Below are 24,763 nucleotides of genomic sequence, written 5' to 3' on the forward strand. Positions count from 1 at the left end.
ATTTTGCCTCATTCCCTTCTGCCCCATTTGCTCTCAGACATGTGGACCAGAACTGCTGGGCTCTGATATGAGAATTGCCTAGGGATACTTACTGGGTCTGGCTATTTGGGGGACACCCCCTGATTCCAAAGTTTCTGTGATCCCCAGGATTCTAGAGCTGTTTCTGTTCAGGAATGCTATTGTTCTCCCCCCACCCCCACCCCTTGCCCCCAGCACCCTTGGGAATTGAGGCTAATTTCAGCCTCTGGTTTCCTGACTCATTCTCTTCTCTGACTCAGAGGGTGACCTTGGGTTTCCAAAGCCCCTTTGAGGGGGAATTGAAATGACTTCCATTGCACCCTTGTGTTGGCTTCAGGTGAGGTGGGATAGGGTGAAGAAGAGGGAGAAGATGAAGGGCTGTTTTGTGGCTTTCCTCAAAATCACCATCTACAACTAGAGAGTTTTATGACTGAGCTGGACACACTAGGCTTCTAGGAAACCTCTCATTAATTTCTAACCACCTCCCTCTGCACCCCAAATCTGTACCAGTGAGGAGATGGTCCCTGGAGGCAAAGTGTCCAGTGAGTGAGAGTCTGCCCCATCTCACTGCTTTTGCCCTGGCAGAAGCTTGGGCTTGTCCAGGGGCAGAGATCAGGCCTGGTAACTGGGCCAGGTTCTCTCTGCCACAAGCCCAGGCAGGCAGGGGTTAACCAGCTTTGTCCTGGCTGATGGATTCTGGAATCATAATCCATTAGCTCTGCCTGTGTGGAGTGAGGCCAGGCGAATGCATTGAGAATAGTCTTTGTTTGGTGTCTTTGCCATCTCTGCCAGGGAGAGGGGCTTGGGGCCATGGTCCCCTGCCCTGCCTTGATCCTCAGGGGGCTGCTAATCCCATGTTCAGACTATTTAACAAATTATCCCCAAAACATTATCCTAGTGGCTTGTATCTGCCTGATTTTGTGGGGCCCGGGCAGTTTAACCAAGAGTTAGCAAAAGCTGCTGGCTAACGGGTGGTACAGAAAGATCAGTTGGGAGATGGAGTGATGGAGTCAGAAAAACCTGGGCTTAAACTTTGGGGAGGGGGTTGTGGGAAGAGAATGTACTACAGGCAATATCTACAGTCTGGAATGAAAACCCAGGTGTTTTGAATGATTATGGAAGTCTGAGGATGTTTCTGTAGAATGTCCCCTACGGTAGTTCTCCGACAAGGGAACAGTGTCTAAGCAGGATGTCTGTATCTAAAACCCGCAGGCTGCGCTACATGGTGAAGCAGTTGGAGAATGGGGAGGTAAACATTGAGGAGCTGAAGAAAAACCTGGAATATACAGCATCTCTCCTGGAGGCCGTCTATATTGATGAGACACGGTGAGAGAGGCCTATAGTCAGAGGAGAAAGATAGCAGGTAGCCAGGGTTCCAGAAGGCTGGCCATGAAGGGTGTGTGAGGGGAACAGACAGGAAGAAAGAGATAGGGTGGAGTAGGTAGCGAGGCTTCTGAGCAGAGATAGAGGGACAGAGTAGGAGGCAGCAAGGCATGCTGTACTGCAAAAGAAAACAAAACTCAGATGTGTGGAGGGGAGGACGAGTGCTCGCCTTGAGGCCAGCACCCAAGGCCTATGTTCAAGCTCCAGTACTGGCATACACACACACACACACACACACACACACACACACACACACACACAAAATGATTTCAGAAATGGAAGGAACATTAAAGCTTATCTATTGTTAACCTTCCCAGTATAAAAGACCTTTCTAGACCTATGCTGGCCAATCTGGTAGCCTCTGAATTCACATGGCAATGTGGCAAAGATGAGTTGACATTTACATACATAATGTATGTAAATTACACACTGGATTTTGAAGATTTAGAAAAAAGTGTAAAAATCTGTCGATATGTTTGATGTGGATTTATGTTGAAATGCTAATGTTTTGGAGGGATTTGTTTAAATAAAATTCATCACAAAAACAAATTTTTAATCAGTTTCTATCTTCTCCATGTACCTCTTAGGATATTAAATTTTTTATGGATGTGGCTTGCAATTTATTTCTGCTGGATGGTTCTATTCTTTAACACTCTGGCAGATGATACTTCATTGCCTGCTTGAATATGGCTATAGACAGGCTGATTAAAGCCACACTGTGAGTGGAGAAGCTAGATAGCAATCCAGACAGGAAAAAACATAGTAAGAAGCTCAGTGCATGTGGCTCAGGCCTATAATCTTAGCCACTCAGGAGGCTGAGATCTGAGGATTGAGGTTTGAAGCCAGTCAATGCAGAAAAGACCGTGAAACTCTTATCTTGAATTAATCACCAAAAAAACTGGAAGCAGATGAACTGATAGAATGTTAGCTTTCAGCAGAAAAGCTCAGAGATAGCACCCAAGCCTTGAGTTCAAGCCCCAGGATATTCTCTCTCTCTCTCTCTCTCTCACACACACACACACACACACACACACACACACACACACACATACACACACACACACACACACACACACACACACACACACTCACAGATGTAGTAAGAAAAAGGAAGATCCATGACAGAGAGGACTGGTAGGAACATTAATTATTTTGTGGGTGGAGCTGGGTGCAGGGTCTCTAGGCTATGGAAACACTTGCCATCTTTTCTTCTGTGATTCTCCCTTCTGGATCTCAGGCAAATCTTAGATACAGAGGACGAGCTACAGGAGCTGCGGTCAGATGCTGTACCTTCAGAGGTACGGGACTGGCTGGCTTCCACCTTCACCCAGCAGACTCGAGCCAAAGGCCGCAGGGCAGAGGAGAAGCCAAAGTTCCGAAGCATCGTGCATGCTGTTCAGGCTGGAATCTTTGTGGAGCGGTAAGGTTTGCCAGGATGAGATCTTCCTCTGCCTCTAACGTGCTCCTCTTTCCAGTCTCTCTGTTATTTTTTTTATGACCCCACCAGCCATAAGCTTCTTATGACCATGTCTTATCTACGAAGCCCCACGGAACTGATCGGATACTGAGTCCCCAGACTTCATGGGTTTCATTCTTCTCCTTTAGGATGTTCCGGAGAACATATACCTCTGTGGCTCCCACCTACTCCACTGCAGTCCACAACTGTCTCAAGGTGACCCCTGGGTTTGGGGATATCAAGAAGCACGGGGTGGTGGTGGTGGAATAGCTGTTTATGGTGTGATTTTTTTTCCCCTCCCTCCTTTTCTTCCTTCCTCCCTTCTACTTCCTTCTTTCCTTCCTTTTTTTCCTTTCTTTTGTCCAGCCTCCCATCTTTGAAAGTGAAAGGAAAGCCACAAAAGTATGGAGACTCTCCAAAGGGGACCCAGACCAGGGAGTCCATTGGAGTCTGTGGGAAGTTTTTACAGTCCCAATCTCATCCCACAGCGCCTCCCTTAGGCTTTGCTGTAATTTACTTCATGGCCTGTATATGTGGTGGCCTGGCTCTTTTCATTGGTTGAATGGGCACCCCGAGCATTATGGGAAGGAGTATTTGAGTAGAACCAAGGCGCTATGGAAACAAGAAGTGCCAGGTTGGGCTGCTTGTTACCTCTGCTACTTTTTCTCCTTATCTGCCTATCCTTTCCCCTTTGCCTTCCTTTTTAGTGGCTGTTCCCATGATCCTCCAGAGGCAAATCCCTGTCTTCTTGTTCCTCCCATACTCAGATATACGTTGGAAGAAAGAGGCCCAGTCTACCACCTCGTTGTTTTCCTGCTCCCCAAGTTTCTGCAAACATTGGGCATCCTCCCTTGAAGTCTCAAAGAGAGTTTCCCTACCAAGTCCGTTGTTTCTCTGCAGAACCTGGACCTCTGGTGCTTTGACGTCTTTTCCTTGAACCGGGCAGCGGATGATCACGCCCTGAGGACCATTGTTTTTGAGCTGCTGACTCGACATAACCTCATCAGTCGCTTCAAGGTTAGCCTACCTCTCCTCTCCTTCATCTTCCAGGAGATTCTCTGCAAGTAGATTCCATGATGCCTTCTGTTAGTCTTTAGTGGCAAAGAAGTCTCCAGAGCTTGACCCAGTCTAACCTCTCTGGTACTGGCTGTGGTGTCTGACTTCACTTACTGTCTCCTGGGGAAAGGTTCTAGGTCTGCCAGTGCCAGCTGGGATGCTGTTCTCACTCCTCTGCCCTCTCCTGCCTTGCTCTGTCGGGGCTGGTTGCAGTTTACCTCTCTTCTCCACTCCTGTTTGTGTATTAGAGCCCAATACTGTATCAAGAGCCTTGGGGAACTAGAGTGTCTATTTGTTTCTCCAAGGTGGGGAAGTGAAGAGAGAACAAAATGAGCCACTCTGTCCTCTGCCCTTCAGCTCTGGTTTCTTCTCAGGGGATTTTCCTAGGGGTGTGTGTAGGGGGACTGGTGGCTGTTTCTTGGCAGGAGTAGGATGGGGCTATGTGGGACTTGCTGAGTGTGCAGGCCTTATTTTGCTCTCCAGCTGGGCTGGAAGGATAATCTAGGTGTAAGACCTCTTCTTTGGTCTTACTAGGAGAAAGGGATCAGGGCCAGGAAGAAATGAATCCACTTCGGAAAACAAAGTGATGAGCATGGGGCTGAAGAGTTGCTCATGTCTATTTGGAGGGTACCTGGGTCGATGTTAGAGGTGAAGAGAAATGTGTGCATATACAGTGAGCAAGAAATGTCCACATGGGGGTCCTACAAGGGTTGTTCCAGCTATTTCTGGTCTCACTTCACTAGAACAGACTATTTGTCTTTCTGTCCTTGACCCTTGACTCCTCCTTTTCTAACAACTCCCAAGAGAGTTTCTGTAAATTTTCTGAGGTGCTCAGAAAATTGTATTTCTTTCTACTTTTGCCCTCTGGCCAGAGACTAGCAGGGTCCTGACTTTACATTCTTCCATACTGGTACCCAGAAAACCCCAGTCACCAGCCATTTCCAAACTTTCTTCCTTACCTGGAACAAACTGGGTTTGGGGGAACCCCTAGAGCAGATGCACTGGGTTGGGTTTGGCCAGCCCATCTTCCTTTTCCAAGGCACTGAGAGAAAGGGAAGTACTTATTGTTTCCACTGGGATCTGCTGTTCTCCTGGGTCCCCACCTCCTTTCTTTCCCCATGCCTTTCCTTCCCTAGGAACGCCATGGCAACGCAAAAGCAAGGGCAGTTGTCATGGCAACCGTCCTTTAAAATTTCCTGAATTTGGGGCACAGCCCTCCAGGGGTAGGGGTGGGGGAGGTTAGGGTCTGACCAGTGGCACATCATCCGTGTCTTCTGTTATTCCTATAACTCATCTAGATGGAAGATTCCCCAAGTCCTGTGCCTCTGTCCCTTTCTTTCAGACTCAGGAGATCCAGGGACAGGTAAAGATGCATGCTAGCCTGCCCTCTGGGAGCCTGGAGGATGCAGAGGTACCCAGGACACGCACACAGTCAGGGGCAGAATCAGGGAATAGATGGACAGATTGCTGTTCTTGGTCATTTTTTTTTTAATTCTGGTTCTGGAGCTTCCCTCTCACTTAGCATTTTGCTCAAGACTGGAATTCTACTACTTGAATCACACCTCTCACTGTCAGCTTTTTTGCTGATTTATTAGAGATAAGAGTCTCTTGGCTTTGTCTTATCTGGGAAGGTTTTAAGCCAGGATCCTCAGATTTCAGCCTGAGTAGCTAGGATTACAGACACAAGCCACTGGTGTTTGGCTGCTCCCAATTGTGTGTGTGTGTGTGTGTGTGTGTGTGTGTGTGTGTGTGTGTATGTTGGAACTGGGGGGTTGTGTCTGCATGCTTAAAGGAGAGACTGATCCACTGCTGCTCTACCACTTGAGCCAAGCTCCTATGAGGTTATTTTACTTTTTTCCCTGCTTCTGAGCTCTTTCTTTGTGGCATTAGACTTAAAAGATGTGGTAGGGTGGTTAGAAAGTAGGAGGTAAGTGTTCTTTCCTTTTCTTAGAAATCTCCAGAGAAATAATAACAATGATAGCTACTCTTTAGAGAGCATTTACTCAGTGCCTTGTACTTATCTCATTAAATTCCAGGTAGGTGGCATTAGCTTCATCCTGCCATTAAGTATTGAAGGCGCAAGGAGGCATGTGACTTGTCCAAGGTCACACCAGCAGTTCTCTCTTCCTGGGAGAGCAGGATGGGAGCCCACTTAGATGCAAAGCTCATGCTTTTCTCTGGGTGGTTTTCTTTTTCGGTAGTCATGGTGGTTTGAGACAGAAGCTTGCTATGTAGCTCAAGGCAGGCCTTGAACTCCCAATGCTTTTGCCTCAGCCTCCCCAGTGCCCAGCTGCCGTGCTTTCTCTTAAAGGACGATGGCATTGCAGAACTTGGTCCTGTCACTGCCATATCTGGCATACTTTTTTGTTGTTGGTAGGAGTGGGGCTTGAACTCTGGGCCTGGGTACTGTCTCTGAGTGCTTCAGCTCAAGGCTACCAACCTAACCCTGGAGCCACAGCGCCACTTCCAGTTTTCTAGTGGTTAACTGAAGATAAGAGTCTCACGGTCCTTAGTGCCTAGGATAGCTTTGATCCTCAACCCTCAGATCTCAGCCTCCTGAGTAGCTAGGTTTATAGGCATGAGCCACTGCACTGGCTGACATCGCTTTGTGTGTGTGTGTGTGTGTACTGGTGTGTGTGTGTGTGTGTGTGTGTGTGTGTGTGTGTGTGTACTGGTGCAGGGCTTGAACTCAAGGTCTGGGCACTGTCACTGAGTGTTTTGCTCAAGTGCTCTATCACATGAGCTACAGTTCTACATTCACCTTTATGCTGGCTAACTGGAGATAAAAGTCTCATGGATATATATACATTTTTTTTGGCCTGGGCCTACTTTGAATTGTGATCCTCAGATCTCAGCCTCCTGAGTAACCAGAATTCCTTTGTGTTGCAGATTCCCACTGTGTTTTTGATGTCTTTCCTGGAGGCCTTGGAGACAGGCTATGGGAAATACAAGAACCCTTACCACAACCAGATCCACGCAGCCGACGTGACCCAGACGGTCCATTGCTTCCTGCTGCGCACAGGGATGGTGGTAGGTGCCCTGCAGTCCTGTGACCAAGTCTACCTCTGTAGCCTCAGAACTGGTGGAATCTCAGCTCCCCTGCAGGCCATTTTCCTCTCATTGGGTCTTCTTTTGGCACCTCTAGGCTTCTGAAGAAAACCTGAGTGTACCAAAATGTGGAAGGCAGTTCTAGGGACACATGCTAGGACACAGTGGGGATGGGGCATGCTGGGGGTGGAGGAATGTCCTTGCTACTTCAGGAACAGAGATATCCCGTTCTGCCTTCATTGTGCACTGGGCTTGAAGGATGGAAGATAGGCTGAGTGGCCTTGCTGTGCAGAGAGTCTTTGGGGCCAGTGACTGGTAAAAGACTGACCCTCTTTTACCCTCTGCCTCTTTCTCCTCAGCACTGCCTATCAGAGATTGAGGTATTGGCCATCACCTTTGCTGCAGCCATCCATGATTATGAGCACACAGGCACAACCAACAGCTTCCACATCCAGACCAAGTGAGCCGGGGTGGCAGGGAGAGAGCACTTGGAAGGGGCCAGGAGGAGCCAGGTGGTGTTCTGAGGGCGCTGGGCCTAATCACCTTGATCTGTGTAGGTCAGAATGCGCCATCCTATACAACGACCGCTCAGTGCTGGAGAATCACCACATCAGCTCTGTCTTCCGCATGATGCAGGATGATGAGATGAACATTTTCATCAACCTCACCAAGGATGAGTTTGTGTGAGCAGGAGACAGAAAGCATGGCTTCCCCCGAGACTGTGTATCCCAGTCTTCTCCCCTATCCCCAGAGCTTCTTGTCTGGGCAGAGTGAGAGAGGTGATTAAGTCTCTTTTGTTTTCTGTCCTGGCAGAGAGCTTCGGGCCTTGGTCATTGAGATGGTGTTGGCTACAGACATGTCTTGCCATTTTCAGCAAGTGAAGTCCATGAAGACGGCTTTACAGCAGCTGGAGAGGTAACACTTATAGAGTGACCCTTCTCATTGGGGGGTGGGGCAAGTAAATGGGGGGGGGACACTAGGTAATGGATGTGACAGGTCTTTTGCTGGCTATAGAGATTCGCATGGCTTCATACACGTCTCTGAATGTATCTGTGTAAGAGTTCATGGTGTATATGAATGTTGGACTACATATAGCCTGGGCAGCTGACCTGGGGAGTGTCCAGCGGCCTGGAATCTAGCAAGTCAGTCTTGTAGGTGCAGGACAGACAGAGGAGGGAAGGAAGAGGGGCTGAGTGTTGGGAATGTCAGGAAATGTATTCAATCCTTGTGGACCCGAATGTTCTCAGCAAACAGGTTCTGTAGCAACTCACTACTAGTTTCCACTCTGAGAGGACTACTAGCAGAGTCATGTGAGGTTATAAACAAAAGCATCCAGCTGGAGGTAGAGCTGTGGCTCAAATGGTAGAACACCAGCCTTCAATGATAACAACTTATAGAAGCACCTAGGCACCAAGTTCAAGCCCCAGTACCTACAAAAACAAAAACCATGCCAAGCCAGGCACTAGTAGCACAGGAATATAATCTTAGCTCCTCAGAAAGCTGAGATCTGAAGACTGAGGTTCGAGGTTAGCCTGGGAAAGTAATTCTAGGAGACTCTTATCTTTAACCATCAGAAGTAGCACTATGACTCAAAGTGGTAGAATGCTAGCCTTGAGTGAAAAAGCTCAGGCACAGTTCATATACCCTGAGTTCAAGTTCCATGTCCGACCGACCCCCTCCCACCCAGTTCCTCCATCCATGCAGATCAAATAATACAATTGGATCTAATGCTGCCTAGGAGTGGGGGTGTATACAAATGTGTGTGTGTGTGTGTGTGTGTGTGTGTGTGTGTGTGTGTTCTGAAGTGGGAGAATGTCTGGTGTCATAGTAGGCAATTGTTTGTGGCAAGTTATAGTAATTATTATTATTAGAAGTAATATCTACCTAGTACTCATTATATGAATACTTAGTTATTGTATGCCATTTATCCTCAGAACAACTCAATATGTGGTAGAGTTGAGTTGTTATTTCTATTGTTGTGGTAAAGAAAACAAAATATGAAAAATTTATGTAACTTGCTCAGGGTCACAGCTTGTGGGGGGAATTCAAACCTGTGCCTTTTGAGGCTAAGGCTGGGTTCTCAGCAAGGAACCTGGGCAGCTATATGTATATACATGAGTGTGTGTGTGTGTATGAGAGAGAGAGAGAGAGAGAGAGAGAGAGAGAGAGAGAGAGAGAGAGAGAGAGAGAGAGAGAGAGAGAGAGAGAGAGAGGTAGAGAGAGAAGCCTAGGAGGGTGTGTTTTGGGTCTGAGGAAGGGTAAATTGGGAAGTCAGGGAATGGCCCTGGTTTTTGTTTTTTCTTCTTCCTAAATCTGATCCTTTCCTAAAAGTTTGTCTCTATTTGACACTTTCCCTGACCAGGATTGACAAGTCCAAAGCCTTGTCTCTTTTGCTCCATGCTGCTGACATCAGCCACCCCACCAAACAGTGGTCTGTCCACAGCCGCTGGACCAAGGCCCTGATGGAGGAATTCTTCCGCCAGGTAGAATGGCACCGACGCCCATCCCTTGCCCTGGGTGGCTTCTTGCTCCCACTCTAGATCTTCTTCATTCCGTTGACCTTTTGCTTCTGACCTGATCCTAAACCCGTGTGATAAAGACCTCAGGGTTTGCACGATGGTGGCCTGTAGTTACATTCAGTTCACTCATTTCTAGGTCAAAAGGGCAGAAATTCCTCTCCTCCCAAAAACCCTCTAGTACTCGCTACCATTCTGGAAGGTGAGGGGCATCCTCTCCAAGCTTATCCTCTCTCCCCAGGGTGACAAGGAGGCTGAGCTGGGCCTGCCCTTTTCCCCGCTGTGTGATCGCACTTCCACTCTGGTGGCCCAGTCCCAGATTGGTGAGTCCTTTGCTCTCGGGACAAGAATGGGAAAGGAAAAGAGTGCTATGTGTACCTGAGCCAGCATTATTTGAACAGCTCCAAACCACATTTCCTACAGAGGCTGGCTGCTTAGCTAGAGCACAGGGTCTTGTGGCAGGTCAGGGGTCTGGGCTCACAAGGAAATAACCTAAAGCCATCCCCACAGGGAAGCCTGCCGCTCTAGGTCCCTCTCCGCCACGTTCTACCTGATAGTGCCAATTCTATCCTCTGCCCAGCTGCCCTCCAGTAAGACATCTCCGGTGCCTCATCCCCTTCCCCATAGGTTTTATTGACTTCATTGTGGAGCCTACGTTCTCTGTGCTGACTGATGTGGCAGAGAAGAGTGTCCAGCCCCTGGTGGATGATGGCTCCAAGTCTAAAAGCCAGCCCAGGTGAGAGTGGCTGGGCTTGCCTGATCTCCTGGTCCAGGGTTAGGGAGGAGGGGGAGTTGGATGCACTGAGGACTGACTCATGGCAGGAGGTCGTGGTGGATCCTGACTCCTCCAGGTCACAGGTGGAAGAGTGGGACCAGAAGTGTGAGATTGCTCCCAGTGCCCCCCACATCCATATTGTGGTTTCTTCTTTCAGTCTTTATTGCCTTTCAGATAATCTTGCTTTTGTTTTCTTTCTCCCAAGAGAGAAGATGTGGAGAAGGGGGGGGGGGTACAGCTAGGGAAGGGTGAAGGGGGGCAGGGAGGACAGGGGAACAGGAGGATTCAGTCCCCTAAAACTCATCCTGGTCTAGCATCTTCTCAGAACCCGTGAAGCAGATTCAGGAGTGGACTGGAATTGGGGTTTGGGGTGTGTGTGTGTGTGTATATGTGTGTCCCGCTCGTAGCTTCCAGTGGCGCCAGCCTTCCCTAGATGTGGACGTGGGAGACCCCAACCCTGACGTGGTCAGCTTCCGTTCCACCTGGACCAAGTACATTCAGGAGAACAAACAGAAATGGAAGGAACGAGCAGCAAGTGGTAGGCACTCTGGGATGGGGTGGGGTGGGCAGCCAACCTTCAAAGGGGGAGAAGAATTTCACAGAGACGCCTCAGGGCAGCTCTAACACCCAGTGGGAATGGAGCCAGACAGACTAAGGTTAGGCCCCAGGAGAGGCTGGAAGAGAGGAGAGGGGCCCTGTACATGGCACCTTGACACGTCTGGCTCTGCCTTGGGGGCATCCACTTGCGAGTTTCTGCAGGCTAGGGAGGATCTGATAGGTGGTGGATGCAAATCATCCACTTTTCATCATGTCATCCGTTCTGGGGGAAATACCCTTCTCCATCTAACTTTGGCATCCTTTGTACCCTTGCCCCCTGTAGGCATCACCAACCAGATGTCAATTGACGAGCTGTCCCCCTGCGAGGAGGAGACCCCACCCTCCCCAGCAGAAGATGAGCACAACCAGAATGGGAATCTGGACTAGCCCAGGGCTAGCCTAGGTGAGCTGCAGCTGGAGACCGGGTCAATATGGCCTCTGATGGTTCTTTGTCGCTGGGGTCTGATGGGCAAGAGTTTTTTCCTACCCTCTTTCTAGACTGTAAAGGCATAGGTGAGCTGGGGGTAGGGTGAGATGGGAAGCAGGGAAATCCTCCCACCATCTTTGGGCCCACAGCCTCTACAGGAAGAAAGGACAGAACAGCACAGGCAGGGTGGCCGGCCCACATGGCTGTGTGAGTGAGGGAGAAGGCTGGGCGAGGCCCCCTGGCTCCATGAGGTTAGGTGAGGGGGCTTCCATGTCAGCCTAGTTCATACTCCGGGCTCACATGCTTCTGAAGGACATTTGTGCTCAACTATAGGCTGGAAATGAAGTCAAAGACCAGGGAACTGAGCCATTTCACTCTTCCTTTCCCCAGGTCCTCACTGAGTCCAAAGTGTTCGATGTCATTAGCACCATCCATCGGGACTGGCTCCCCCATCTGCTCCAAGGGAGCATGGAGGTTGTGGAAGAGACAACCCACCCAAAGGCCAAATGCCAGAGAGTGTGGGGTTGGGGGAAGGGCCCCTCCCCACCTGCCATCCATTGGGGTGCACTTTAATTTCCTAGGGGACTTCAGGCTCCCAATGGTCACTGTGCCATCCCCCTGCCTCCAGACACCCCCCATCCCACCCCATGGCCAATTGGCTACCTGGGAGAGGGGGGAGATTCCAGAGGCTTCCCAGGGCCTAGAGGGGAGGGTCAGAGAGATGCCAGCCCACCCCCAGGCCCTCCTCTATCCACTTTGCCTCCGAGTTTCTAAGCAATACATTTTGGGGGTTTCCCCAGTCCCCCACCCCAGATCTTTGCTGGCAGGTCTGGGCTCCCCTTCTCCTCCCCCGAGAAGGGCTGAAATGGGATAACAAACTGGGGGTTTTCAAAGCCCTAACATGTGGGGCAGCGAGGGGGGGTGCTTTCAGAGTGTGGGGCCTTTCTAGGGGGGGGAGGTGCGGGTACCCTCTTTACCCCAGACTTGCACTGCTTTAGCCCATTCCACGTCCAGCCCTGCAATCTCCCCCTCTCTCCCATGCCCAAGTGGTGAGGAAGGGGAAGAGAGGAGCCCTCTAGACCAGGGACTGAGGGCAAGGCCTTTCCCAAGGCTTTGAGAACTTGGGGCTGGCCTGGACTCCTGGGGCTTGTTGCCTGCTCTGGAGGAGTCTTGGGGGGCCTTGGCTTCCTTCTTATTCCCTATAGCTAGAAGGCTCCCATCCGACCAATGTCTGTAAAGTGCTTTGAGGTCTTCCCAGCAAAGCACCTTCAGGATGTATTTTATGAGCACAGGCAGGAGAGTTCAGCCACGTTGGGGTTCAGGGTGGGTAGGGTAGGGGGAGGTATAATCCAGTGTAATGTATTGCTAACTGAGATGGTGCCTCTGACCCCTCTTCTCCCCATTGCCCATGTTCCCTCCACCCCCCTTTCCCCAACTGGCTCATCTATGGGCACCAAAAGACCCTCCTCCCTGGGATACTGGTGGGTGGAAGGTAGATGCAGGAGGGTCTCAGGACTGCTGTTGCAGCAGCAGCTGCTGCTGCTGTGACCTCTGGTGAGATCCCAGCCATATCCTGTGCCCCTTCCTGTCCTCAGGCTCCTCCTCTCCCCCACTCCACCCCAGGAAAGGTCAAAGTCCAGGCGACTGCCCTCCTCCTTCCTTGTAAATAGTGGCCATACATTTGTACGTGGGCCCTGTTCTTGTGAAGTCCATCTTCATGGTCTCTTAGACCTGCCACCCTGAGATTTATCCCTCCCTCCCCACCTGAGTGGGGCAGAGACGCATGTGACTCACCCCTGCCCTTGGTCTCCCAGGCCCCTGCTATAGCCAGAGATCAATAAAGAAGGGAGACCGGGCTTGCTGCTGGTGTGTTCTTCCTGAGTTCAAGATGAGGGCCCAGAGAGGCCTTGCCTGTCAGGGGTGGGGCCTTAACTTCACACTTCCCAGGCTCTGCTCTTTTATCTCTGCACTGACACTGTGGCTTCAACAAGGAGGGAGAAAGAACTTCCCTTCCCTCCCCTCCCCTCCCCACCTGGGAAAATGTAAAAAAAAAAAAAGTGGCACTAGGGGATCAGAGTACATGTCTTCGCCTATGACTGGTTTTTGTCTTGTTCATGCTCCTCAGTGCCTAGGACAAGGAGAAAGATTAACCTGGGTTGCCATCGAGGGGCTCTTAACAGACACTGTGTTCTCTAGTCACCTTTCCAATGGGTTGGAATCAGGGAAGTGGTTTCACCAGTGGAAGAGGAGATACTTGAACAATCAGCCCCCATCTTTCCCCAGGGTTTAGGACTAGGTTGCACTTCCTATTTTTATCCAGCAGATGGCAGCCCAAACAGTCCCAGCTGGGCAGGGTGGGTGGATCACCCTTAGTGAGAAAGAACTTTTTTTTTGGAGGGGGGGGAGAAGGGAGATGATTCTCTTTCCTTTTGGAAGCTGATTTTCCTACTGCCTGATCTTCATTTTCCTTCCACAGCAAGTGAAGGCTGGCTAGGGGAGAACTCCTGCTCGGTTTCCCAATTTCTCCTTTCCCTAGGCAGTTGGGCTGTGCAGAATGAGGACAAAAGGGGAGGGAGAAAGGATTCTCCCAAGTCTTAAAAGAAGGAAATTGCCAAGGACCTAACAGCAAATTTATCACTTTTTAAAAACAAGAGATTTTTTCCCCCAAAAGTGAAGGAATAAGAAAGAGATCCAGTGTCCATGCATCCCCAAACTTCAGGAGTCCAGGATACCTTCTCCTCTCAGACCTGTTGTGGGGAAGGGGGCAGAAAGGGCAGGTGACCCAGAGACCAGAGGGTCACCTCATTCCCTCTGATCTGCCCAACTACCCATCTTCTTGGGAAATTTATTCTTGTATGGCTCTCCATCTCTTCCCCCTTGCAACCTATAAGGGGAAAGGGGCAGCTAAGGGGAAGGGACTGACAATTATAAATTAAGTGCTCAGTCTCCTCATGCCTCTTACCTTTACCAGGTGAAGATTTCCCTTAGGCTATCACACAAAAAAATCTGTTGGCCTACTTCTATCACCTGTTCCAGGAGAGCCAGGAATCTACTCAGAGTTTAACGTCCATTATTTCTGCTATAGTTTAATCCCATTCCCTTTCTTTGTCAGGGAAGAAGATGCCAGTCCTCTTACCAGAAGGCTGCTTTTCCAGTGACAGAAGCTGGTCTTTGTGTCTACCCCTCCCCCCAGGCCCCTGATTCCAAATATTTACTCCTTGCTCTTATCCACACAGCTGTTCTCTTGCAGGCCTGGTGGCCTACCTGGCAGTCAGGCTTGGGGAAGAGATAGGGGGAATGGGGTGTCTTACCGAATTGGCCCCTTGGGAATCCAGTGGTGGCATGTGGGTTGAGGATTCCTCCTCATTGCACCTCTCTTGAGTTTTGGGGATAGATTCTGCAGGCTCTAAAGAGGAAACATGGGTGTTGGGAGAAGGATTTATGAAAACCTTGAAGAGAAGAGGCTGCTGCTTCTTAGAACAGGCGCCACCCAGTAATGCCTGAATGAGGCCTGAATCCAGCGCAAACTGACAAGATCAACTGTTTTGTTTCTGATCACAGTACTGTTAGAGGCTCATCATTTTTGAAAAATGTATGATTATTAATTATTATTATTAATCTACAATCAGAAGTTGGAGGGGGGGAAGACCCTAAAGAAAAGTTTAAAAAAATTGTGGTCCAAACTCCATGTATGGCTATAGCTGACCTGAACTGATACGAATCTAGTTTTAGTCCTTATTTATCCCACTTAGTGAGACCATTCATTGGATTGTTGAAATATTCATGTATTTGATTACATGGTGCTCTGCAGGGAGTATTATATACAGTATTATATTCTGTATCACTTTCATAAAGTTAGAAGCATTTTGAATTCTGGAATACATCCAGAGGAAAGGGTTGGTGGCCAGCGGGTGAATACCACACTGCTACCATGGGTTTTGTATGTGTCAGGGAACTGAGGCGAACTCATCTAATTCCCACAACCCAATAAAATAGGCACCATGGTTATCACATTATCATTTTATAGACCAAGGTTAAGTTTAGCTCAAGGCCCTTCAGCTGGTAAAGTGGCAAATGGCAGAGCCAGAATTCCTGTCCTGGCTCTGTTCCAGGGCTGAGAGCTTTTCCTCTAGGCTCTCCCCTCCTCCCCCAAGCCACCAGAGGGCTCTCTGAGGCTCAAGATGGGAAGGGCCCAGTGACATACAGTAAGATGATGTAAATGCATGCAAATACATCCATATCTATGGCTACCCTTCCACCTCTGCCCGGCTCCAATTCTTTCCCTATTTCCTAGCAGTTGAGGGAAGCCTGGGGCCCTTCCCAGCTTGTACATACTCTGTGCTGTCCCAGAGCTGCCCAGCCATGACGCTCCTGTGTCTGGCATCCCACGTGGGCAGGGCTCCTGGGTCCCTGTGCTCTCAGGTGCTCCCTCAGCTTCTTCTTGCTTCTGTTGCCCCAGGTGATGTTCAACCATCGTCTGGAGCTCTGGGAGCATGGAGAGAAGGAAGGAAACCATGGATGGCTAGAGTCTCCCCTATCATACCCCCTCCCCACTCATCTGACATCCCCACTAACAGCTCAGCACATATTTGCTGGGTGTTTGTCTTTCCTATGCATTGAGATCTAAACAAGAGGTTGGTGGGGGGGGGGGGTGGCCGATGGCCAAGAAGAAAGGGGAAGAAAGCTAGATTACAAAAAGATACTGCTTTTAAAGGGAAGGGAGGAGTATGGAAAAAGAGCCTTTAAGAACAAGATCCTCCTAACTTTCGGGAATCTATGGTTTCCCTTGGAACCAGGGTAAAAGACTCAATTTAGATTCAGGAAGTATTTGAGTACCTTATGTGAGCTGGATGTCCTGCTGGTGAACTCACATACATTATCATCATCATTATTATTATTTGATGTGTGTGTGTGTGTGTGTGTGTGTGTGTGTGTGTGTGTGTGTGTGTATGTGTGTGTTGGTATTGGGGCTTGAACTCAGGGCCTGGGCATTTTTGCTCAAAGCTGGTACTCTACCATTTGAGCCACAGCTTCACTTCCAGGATTTTTGCTGATTATTATCCAATAAGAGTCTCACAAACTTTCCTTCCTAGGCTGGCTTTGAATTGTGATCCTCAGATCTCCACCTCCTGAGTGGCTAAAGATTACAGGCATAAAATACTAAGTCTCAGCCACATACAGTATTTATCTGCCACCGTGAGGCAGTGTTCAGGCTTGGTACTATAGGTTAAGCAATTTCTCCACTCAGAGGCAGGGTTGGGGGTTTCCGTCCCCCTTCAGCTACCCATGGTTCCACAGCCTCCTCCTATGGGTCAGTAGGGTCTTCTCCCTGCTTCAGGCATGGAGGGAACAAGGGCTGGGAAGGGTCTGCCAAACCTTTCATTGTGGGTGTGGTCCTCGTCATCTTCTTCCGTTGCCGTGGAGACATTGCCAAAGTGGACTGTGAAGGACATAGGGCGCAGATGGGTGCCAGTCCCTCCCGCTCCCCCCTCTGCCTTGTCATGCTTTTACATGGTAGATTTCAGAAAGGAGGGAGTTCCCCCTTTCCATCTGCCCCTATCCTGAGGAGCAGGGAGAATGTGGGTGTTGGGGTCCTATGTACAGGTCCAGCCATGTACCTCTTTTGGGGATGGGGGTGGGGGTGGGGGGGAGCACAAGGAAAAGCAAGTCAAAAGATTCCACAAGTCAGGCGCAGAGTTTTGGGGCCACACCCCCAGATCTAGAAGGGGCAGAGTCTTGGGGAATAATATCCATATTTGCCGGCGGGTCTGGGGGATTGGGCTGAGTGGGAGGAGCCAGCTCACCTTGAGAAGTGGATTGGGGAGTCGATCTTCATCTATCTCTGAGGGGAATAGGGAAAGAAGATGATGAGGACAAGAAATCCAGGGAAGAGGCCCCCAAATTGCTGAGTACCTAAGGGGAGGGGATTGTCCAATCACTTTCCTCTTGATATGTCCCCAGGAAGTCTGTACATGCTGAGGCTCTTCTCCTGTGTCCCTGGCTGGCTCCATCCAGGCTTGGCCTTGACCCTGGAGTTGATCTGTATGTGCATCTTTAACTCAGACCCTGAGGTCCTTGAAGGCACAATCTGTGGTCATTTTTTTTTTAACCAGTCCTGGGGCTTGAACTCAGGTCCTGAGCACTGTCCTTGGGCTTCCTCAAGGCCAGAACTCTACCACTTGAGCCACAGTACCACTTCTAGCCTTTTCTATGTAGGTGGTAACAAGGAATTGAACCTGGGTCTTCGTGCATGCTAGGCAAGCACTCTATCACTAGGCCAAACTCATGGCCCCAATCTGTGGTCTTTTAGGGGTGTGTGTGTGTGTGTGTGTGTGTGTCTTTTGTTTTTTTGTTTTTTGTGTTTTTGGTTGTGGGGCTTGAACTCGGAGCCTGGGCGCTATCCTTGAGCTCTTCAGCTTAAAGCTACCACCCTACCCACTGGACCACAGTGCCACTTCCAATTTTCTGGTGATTAATTGGAGATAAGGGTCTCACATTTTTTAGTGCCCGGGCTGGCTTTGAACCTCAATTCTTAGATCTCAGCCTCCTGAAAAGCTAGGATTACAGGCGTGAGCCACAGCACCCAACTCTATTTCCTTTTTTCATGTGAAATACCCCTGGCTCCTTCTGCTTCCCCAAGGCTAGCACTGAGTCCTGTACTGGAGTATAGTATGCCAGTATATACTCTACACTGATGGAGAACAGTACACTTATTCTGTGAGGGATCCAGGAAGACAAATCACTTATGGTAGCTGGAGGGGAGCTGAAGACCTAGGGCACCTCCAGTACCAGCCTAGCTCATCCACCTGCCCACCTCTCCTCCATTACGGTCAAGTTCCCTAGACACAACAGAATCTGACACCTTGTTCTCCCTTTAGACATTAGTGGGGAAACTGGTGACCAGAATCCCCAGCTGCACCCTGAGCTGTTGCTAACCTCCCCTGCCCCTCTGGGGGCCCCTGAAGATAGCTAATGGAGGCGGTCCCTCCCCCTCACAGCTGTCATTGCCTCTGGGGGTGGGGGCAGCCTGTGTCTCAGTTGCTGGAGAAACCTGGAAGGCTGTTGCCATAGCAACCAGCACTCAGTTGACCATCCCAAACCCCTAGGGGGTCTTGGGAACCAGGTGGCCCCCTTGACTTTTTAGCACTGCTCCATCTTTCCAAAAGCTAAAGAAATCTGCACGATCCAGCCACTCCCTCTTTGCCTTTGAGCTCTAGGAGAAAGAAGCCTGAGCTCTCCGATCTGTCCATCTGGCCAGTCCTGCCCCCTCCTTTCCTCCTCTAATCCCTCCCTTGGGTTACCTGGGGATGACTGGTCACTGGTCAGCACAAGGGTGGCAGGGGTGGGGCGGCGCCTCCGAATCTGGGAGAAAAGGAAAAGGTCAAATATGTTGAAAGGTGTCACTTACTAACATCCCTCAAACACACACACACACACACACACACACACACACACACACACACACCCCAAACCCAGGTTATACTGGGTCCGATAGGTTACTGTGGGCATGCTTGTATGCCCATCTCCCTCCTTGGGTAGGGCTGAATGGGCTGGACCAGCTCACCTTGAGGAGTATGTAAGGACTCTGGGGAAAGCTACCCAAAAGACCACCTTAGCTCCCTGTGTGGCCCCATCCCCCTATTTTGTCTCCTCATTTCTCCTGGTTCCATCTAGTTTTCCATCTTAGCAGCTCTGTTTGCTCTAAGGCATCGATCTCTGGCCTGCTGTCCTTCCGTCCATCCTGGATCAATGGTCAGAAAATAACCTGAGAGGGCACAGGGCCTTCCCTCAGCCTCCCAGCCATCCTCCCAGCATAGATGATAACTTTTTGTGGGCCAGTGGTTGCAGAAAGCCTCTCCGTCAAGCCCACCCAAGCTAGGAGGACGACTCACAGAGGGGCATCTGGATATGACTGCCTCTCACTCCCTAAGGTCCTCTTTATCCTTGGCCATGCTGGCTTTTTGACTTGCCAGGAAAAGAGGTCTGGAGAAATCTCATGGTAAATATACTGTGAAGAAGGGCCCTAGGTAGGGCCTAGAAACTAGCTGAAGAATCATATGCTGGTGCCAGCATGGTGGCACATGTCCATGATCCCAGAACTTGGAAGTGGGACTGAGATGGAGGCAGGGGTGTTCCTGAGTTAAGAGGCTGGCTGAGGTTACAAAGTAGAAGTTCAAGGCTAGTGTGGGGTATCAAGAGAGATCCTGTCTCAAAATAACATGTTTTTCTGAGTTCCAGTCCTATCCTGAGAAATTAACATATAAGCTGATTGGAACCGCCCCCCCCCCCGCCCCTCCTGCTGCTGTTCTTTCATCCTGCTGCTGATAAAGTTGTTTGTGTTGATGTCAGTCCAAAGGCTGCTGGGACAAGTAGTTTTCCATTTTCTGGGGGAAGCTCTAAAGGTTTGGAAGAGAGTGAAACAATGGGGGTTGGCACCCCTGTTTCCTCCAGGCAGTAGTGGGCAGGAGAGACTAATGGGGCCAGGGAAGGGACTAAAATTGTTCACAGTGGAGAGAAGAGATGCTGAATAAGGAAATTCTCATCTTGGTGTGAGGACTTACTATCATTTCTGGCAGTGAAGGCTGGGGGTGTTGAGATCATGCCCTTCTCTTCAAAGTGGGTATAGTAAGATGGGCTCTGAAAGCTAGCCAGGGGGTCTCTCCCCAAAGAGAAAAAATGGTATGTGCAGAACAGGGGTAGGGCACCATCGTTCCTGGAGAATGTAGTGGCATCTGTTTTTAGTGACATTTCAAGGTCCCAGCTGTGTGTGTACACATGCATACATTGTCCAAACATAAACTGCTAGTTGTCTGTGACTATTCTTGGTACAAATGGGTGGAGAACAGAGAGTCTGGCATGTGTGTTTCATGTGTGTAGGGGCATCCCTTTACTAAGGGAAGGCTCCCCAGCTTTCTTCCTGCCTTAGTGAGAAAGCAGTGGGGGTAAGGGGAGTGGAGGGAGACTGTGAGTGAGAGGGTGGAGTGGAGGGTGGTACAGTGAGAGGACATCAGAACTTGTAGCCCTGGGAGACTTTATGTGTGACAAAAATGGCCTTTGGAAGGGTACCAGGCCTATATGATTGGTCCCTAACTTACCTCTATTTTTTTTTTACGTGTGTCTGTGTGTGTGTGTGTGTGTGTGTGTGTGTGTGTGTGTGTACATGTGCATACTCCTCGGCTTGAACTTGGGGCCTGGGCCTTGTCCCTGAGCTTTTTGCTCAAAGCGAATGCTCTATCTACCACTTTTACTACAGCTCCAATTCCAGCCTTTTGGTAGTTAATTGGAGAGGAGAGTTTCATATACATTCCTGCCTGGGCTGGCTTTGAACCAGTATCTGCAGACCTCAGCTTCCTCCATCACTAGGATTACATGCCTGATTCACCAGTACCCAGGCCTGGACTGAGTTCTGGGAAATTGTGGCATCCTCTAGCAGAGGGAGGAAAATCAGGCTCCTTGACTCCCAGCCTCCTGAACCCCCAGGAAGTGAGCAAGTGTCTCTTTCCTTGTACCTACCCCAATCCCTAGCTCTCAAGGACACTTGGCAGCTTCATTTCTGATTTGTTTCCAAACCAGTCACGCCAAAGCTTTGGTAGTTTGTGGGCACCCTCTCCACCCCCTGCCCCTCTGCTCAGAGCTTCTGCCAAGCCTGGAACGTTTTGCCTACACACTTGAGGTCACAGCTGGAGAGGTTGAGGTTAGACTTGCAGGTAGACTTTCATACCAAGGAGACAGACACTTCAGAAGATAGGAGAATAGCAGGCTTCTGATCCCCTCATTTCCCTCACCCCTGCTCTGTAGTCTCTTGGTCCTGGTGCCTGCCCCTCCTTCTCCCGACAGGCACTGACCACACCTGCCTGCTTCAAAATCAAACAGAAGCAGGTGTGGGCTCTGTCTGTGCCAGTGGGAGGCAGTTCTCCTTAGAGCCCCCAGTCCTCTTGGCCCCCACTTTTTTTCTTGACTCTTCCCCCTCCTCTTTGGGTTAGGAGTCATCTTAGCCAGTCCTTTTAGCTGTATCTTAGTTCTGTTACCAGGCAGAACAGCCTCACCCCACGGAAGTACTGCCCATTCTTCCTCACCCTTCCTAAAGCTTTTCCTAAAGCCACACCTGAGAGATGTGGAGGTGAGACAGTCCCCTACAGAGGAGCAAACAATCAATCCCTACCTGACTTTGGGAAGCTACAGGCAGAGCCACCAAAACTGCCCTTTGTGTGTCATTCAGACTTGTTCTACCCAAAACAACGATGAAACAACGACAAAATGCCACAATCTATTGCCCATCCTAAGAGGTCACAAAGTTTCTCAGGTGGGGAGTCTGGGGCAGAGTCTGACAGCTACCTGGGGGGCTCTAGAGTGCTGGCCTTGTGGGAACTGGCTTCTCCTTGGGAATGGGGAGGTCTAGGTAAATAAAGAATGCAAAAAGGTGGGGGGGGCAGTAGTTAAATGTTTGGCAGACAGGCAGTCGGTTGTAACCTTCTCCACACTCGCTCCACACTTTAGGGAGACACACACTGCGCGCCCTCGCTCACTCGCTGCTGCCTCTGCCAGGCTGCTCTGAGCTAAAAATAGACCAGGCCAGGAGTCTGGGCCAGGGCCCCCGGCCTCCCACCTCGCGAGCCCAGGCCCTCACCTAGCCTCGCAGATGGCTTCAGCCTGGACCCCAACCTCTAGACAGCCACCAATTCCAGCCCTCCACCGCCCTCCCACTGTCACCCCATCATCTCACCCCCCCACTTCCCCACTCCTAAGGGCAGTAGTTGAACATCAGGACCCACGTGTTCACACTTGAGCAAGGGAGCCTCAGTCGGCAGACCTCACCACCCTTCTCCCCCCCCTCCAGCCCCCAGCCCCCAGCCCTCCGCGCAGACCTCCGCCCTTTCTCTAGTTAGGAGGGGGACAGGCAGAGCCAGCTCTCTTCTGACGCGCACAGCATCAGGCTTCCTCCATTACCGACCCCCGCCCTCCCCTCTGCGCGGTCACCCAGCGCAGAAACTCCGGTGGAGGGGAAGGGGCTGATGGGGGGGGACGAAATTGCTCAAGGGGATGAGTCGTGTCCTCAAGTGGGCCCCCTCCTCCAGGGCTGGGGAGGGGAAGAGCGGCTCTCGGGGACACCGGTCCCAGGGACGCGCTCGTCCATCCTCCAAGCGCAGATGGGGCGGGGTGGGGGGCGGGATGTGGCTCCGCTGGCGGGGGAGGGGATGAAGACCCCCTCCCCTCCCGAACGGAGCGCGTTCGCCCTCCAAGGCAAAAAGAAACGGGTGGTGGGGAGGGGGTCGTAGTGGGGAGGGAGAGCGAGGCAGGACCAGGCGAGGGATCCCGGGTGTGCCGGCGTCCCCGGTCCCCCGGCCCCGCGCCCCGCCCTGCTCCGCACCTGCTCGGCCGCCTCGGGGTCCAGGTGTGGCTCCAGCAGCGGGACGGTGAACTGGATCTTGCGGGGGCTGTTGTCTGGCTCCATGGCTGGCGGCGGTGGGCTGGGCGCGGGGCCGGCGCTTGGCGGCGGCGGGGACTCGGGGAGGGCGCGGCGCGGCGCGGCGCGGCGGGGACTCGGGGCTGGGGCGGGCGCGCTCTCTCTGGCTGCGCTCCGGCCCCGGCCCCAGCCCGGCGCGCTGAGCTCTGCGCGAAGCTCCCGGCACTGCGCTCCGAGCTCCGGGGCTCCCGGCTCCCGGGCTCCGGGGACTCAGAAACCACCGATTGGCTCCGCACCCGCCCCTCCTGGTCCCCTTCTCCACCCTTCCCTCCTCCCCAGCCTGGAACCTTAACCCGTTCGTGGCTGCGCCAGCTGCTCCAGAGAGGAGGAGGTGGGGTGGGGGTGGGGTCACCTCCCCTAGGAGCCAGCCAGCCAGAAGGCGCCCGCGCCTGGGTTTGCCTTAATGGACAGCCAGGGCGGGTACCCAGGTGAGGGCTGGGAGAGGATTTGGGAACCGTTATCGGGAAGTTCTCCCAGCGTGGGCAGGTTTTAGGGGGTCGGGAAAGTGGAGGGGCGCAGCGGAGAAGAGGTGGCACACCATGCATGATCAAAAGGCGATTGTCACTTAGAGAAAAGATGGGGAAAAGGGAGAATTGAGGCGTGCCGCAGGAAAAAGGATTAAGGTTAGACTTGGAAAGGGTCTCCTTTGAGAGGGAAACACTAGAATGGAGGTGAAAACTTGGGGGGGGATTTGCAGGGAGACAGAGCTGAAAGACTCAGGGGGGTCTGGGGGTGGGGGTGGTCAATGGGAGCGTGTGGAGGGCTTGGAAAGAGACCTTCTGGGGTTCGCCCTAAGGAGCAGTGGGGAAGGGGAGCCAAAGAATGCTTGTGAAATAGATTTCACTCTCTACTTGCTAAATTATGGGGCTGTAAAATAGGTGAAAGGCTGGCAAGGGACAGAGGAGGGTTGGTTGGTTCAAGGAAGCCCCTGGCCTTGGGGTGGAGGTGTTTACAGTGTTTACAGGGATCCATGACTAGTTTCACTACTGGCAGAATAATGAGAATCATCTGCTATGCCTGGGAAGTTAGACTATGTAAAGAACTTACTGGCTTGGTGTGGAATCAAGATGTCAACTAATACTAGCCAGTGAGGGAGATAGGATATTCATAGGCTGTGGTTTGCCCTGTGCCAGGGACTGGGGATCATTGGACAGAGGGAGGGGAGGTGCTGGGCACTGAGCTTGCATGCCTTCTAGGGGAGGGAGGGGAAGAGAGGTGGGGGAGCCGAGCTGAGGAAGGAGAAAGGGCAGAGTACTGGAGGAGGGGCGGGGGCCCGGCCAGGAGATCTGTTTCTTTTTACACCCTAAGCCAAGCAATTGACAAGTTCCTTACAAATCTCTGCCTTGTGCTCTAGGGACCTGAGGGTTGGTCACCCATTCTCCCCACCAAAGGGTCAACTTCAACTCTCAGTCTCCTACCCTCTTGGCCCATATTTGTCTGGCCCCTTCCCCACCTGCCTCCCAAAATAGCCTCCCAGGTCTCCCTCCCCTAGCAGGATCTTTTTACTTGGAGGCTACTTGATTGCTCCTTGGTTTGGTTTTCTCAGAGCAGAGGCTGGGTTTATAAAGACCCTGAGGGCTGCGAAGTCTCTGTTTGCCAGACCTCAATTTACATGTTTATTGGCCCTTGAGTGATGTTGTCTTGGACTCCTGGAATGCCTCCTCACACTTAGACTGAACTAATAGGACCTCTGCTTTCAGTCTGAGGAGTGGGATGGGTCCTTGAACAGTAGATTGGGCTCCCAAGCCCTCCTCATCTCCAGTGTCTGTCTGTGTGCTCCTAGCCCCAGCAGGAGCAGCAATAAATAGGCCATGAAGTCATGGAGGCTGGGAAGGTGGAGTCCCTGGAGACCATTGCTTCTCCTCACTCACCTTCCTCACTCACTGAGAAATGGGATCTGACTAGGTCAGTTTCCCTGACCCCTTCTCCCAGGGCTGTGGGACTTGAAGTCATCATTTCTATCCTTCTCTTGGGGACCAGGCCTTGCTCACTGAGCCTTAGACTTCTCTGTGACATGGGTGAA

General features: G+C 51.2%; 2 protein-coding genes across 5 annotated transcripts in view; one reads left to right on the forward strand and one right to left on the reverse strand.

The window, feature by feature from the left end:
* The window catches only part of Pde1b (phosphodiesterase 1B), a 29,201-nt gene extending 16,991 nt beyond the window's left edge, over positions 1 to 12,210 (forward strand). For 2 of the 4 annotated variants that reach the window (XM_090326865.1, XM_090326872.1), the window contains 14 exons: positions 1,231 to 1,344; positions 2,639 to 2,821; positions 3,007 to 3,073; positions 3,758 to 3,874; positions 6,803 to 6,943; positions 7,321 to 7,421; positions 7,519 to 7,644; positions 7,775 to 7,876; positions 9,324 to 9,444; positions 9,719 to 9,800; positions 10,105 to 10,213; positions 10,660 to 10,790; positions 11,133 to 11,252; positions 11,667 to 12,210. In XM_090326865.1, coding sequence (XP_090182991.1) covers positions 1,231 to 1,344; positions 2,639 to 2,821; positions 3,007 to 3,073; positions 3,758 to 3,874; positions 6,803 to 6,943; positions 7,321 to 7,421; positions 7,519 to 7,644; positions 7,775 to 7,876; positions 9,324 to 9,444; positions 9,719 to 9,800; positions 10,105 to 10,213; positions 10,660 to 10,790; positions 11,133 to 11,236 — 1,498 coding nt within the window. In that variant the 3' untranslated portion in view covers positions 11,237 to 11,252; positions 11,667 to 12,210. Of the gene's footprint in view, positions 1 to 240; positions 356 to 928; positions 1,119 to 1,230; positions 1,345 to 2,638; positions 2,822 to 3,006; positions 3,074 to 3,757; positions 3,875 to 6,802; positions 6,944 to 7,320; positions 7,422 to 7,518; positions 7,645 to 7,774; positions 7,877 to 9,323; positions 9,445 to 9,718; positions 9,801 to 10,104; positions 10,214 to 10,659; positions 10,791 to 11,132; positions 11,253 to 11,666 lie in introns of those variants that run through there. The other 2 variants (XM_090326881.1, XM_090326889.1) reach the window with 2 other exon arrangements.
* A 1,682-nt stretch (positions 12,211 to 13,892) lies between these two features.
* Ppp1r1a (protein phosphatase 1 regulatory inhibitor subunit 1A) lies at positions 13,893 to 22,961 on the reverse strand. Its single transcript, XM_090326901.1, has 7 exons — positions 22,645 to 22,961; positions 18,578 to 18,638; positions 17,081 to 17,118; positions 16,653 to 16,716; positions 15,612 to 15,761; positions 14,588 to 14,682; positions 13,893 to 14,023 (listed from the first exon to the last, which is right to left on the reverse strand). The coding sequence occupies exons 1-7, from the start codon at positions 22,726 to 22,728 to the stop codon at positions 14,018 to 14,020; spliced, it is 498 nt and encodes a 165-aa protein (XP_090183027.1). The 5' UTR covers positions 22,729 to 22,961; the 3' UTR covers positions 13,893 to 14,017.
* Positions 22,962 to 24,763: the final 1,802 nt, after the last annotated feature.

This window comes from Megascapheus bottae, chromosome 2 (assembly GCF_031878675.1).
Source record: "Megascapheus bottae isolate mThoBot1 chromosome 2, mThoBot2.hap1, whole genome shotgun sequence".
Taxonomy (NCBI): Eukaryota; Metazoa; Chordata; class Mammalia; order Rodentia; family Geomyidae; genus Megascapheus; species Megascapheus bottae.

Excerpts from the sequence above, each read along its gene's own strand:
- Ppp1r1a (XM_090326901.1), bottom strand. The coding sequence starts at position 22,728 with ATGGAGCCAGACAACAGCCCCCGCAAGATCCAGTTCACCGTCCCGCTG. Across the intron at positions 18,639-22,644 it reads ACCCCGAGGCGGCCGAGCAG|ATTCGGAGGCGCCGCCCCAC; the intron begins GTGCGGAGCAGG and ends CTTTTCTCCCAG. Across the intron at positions 14,683-15,611 it reads CAGCTCTGGGACAGCACAGA|AGCCTGCAGAATCTATCCCC; the intron begins GTATGTACAAGC and ends TTTCCTCTTTAG.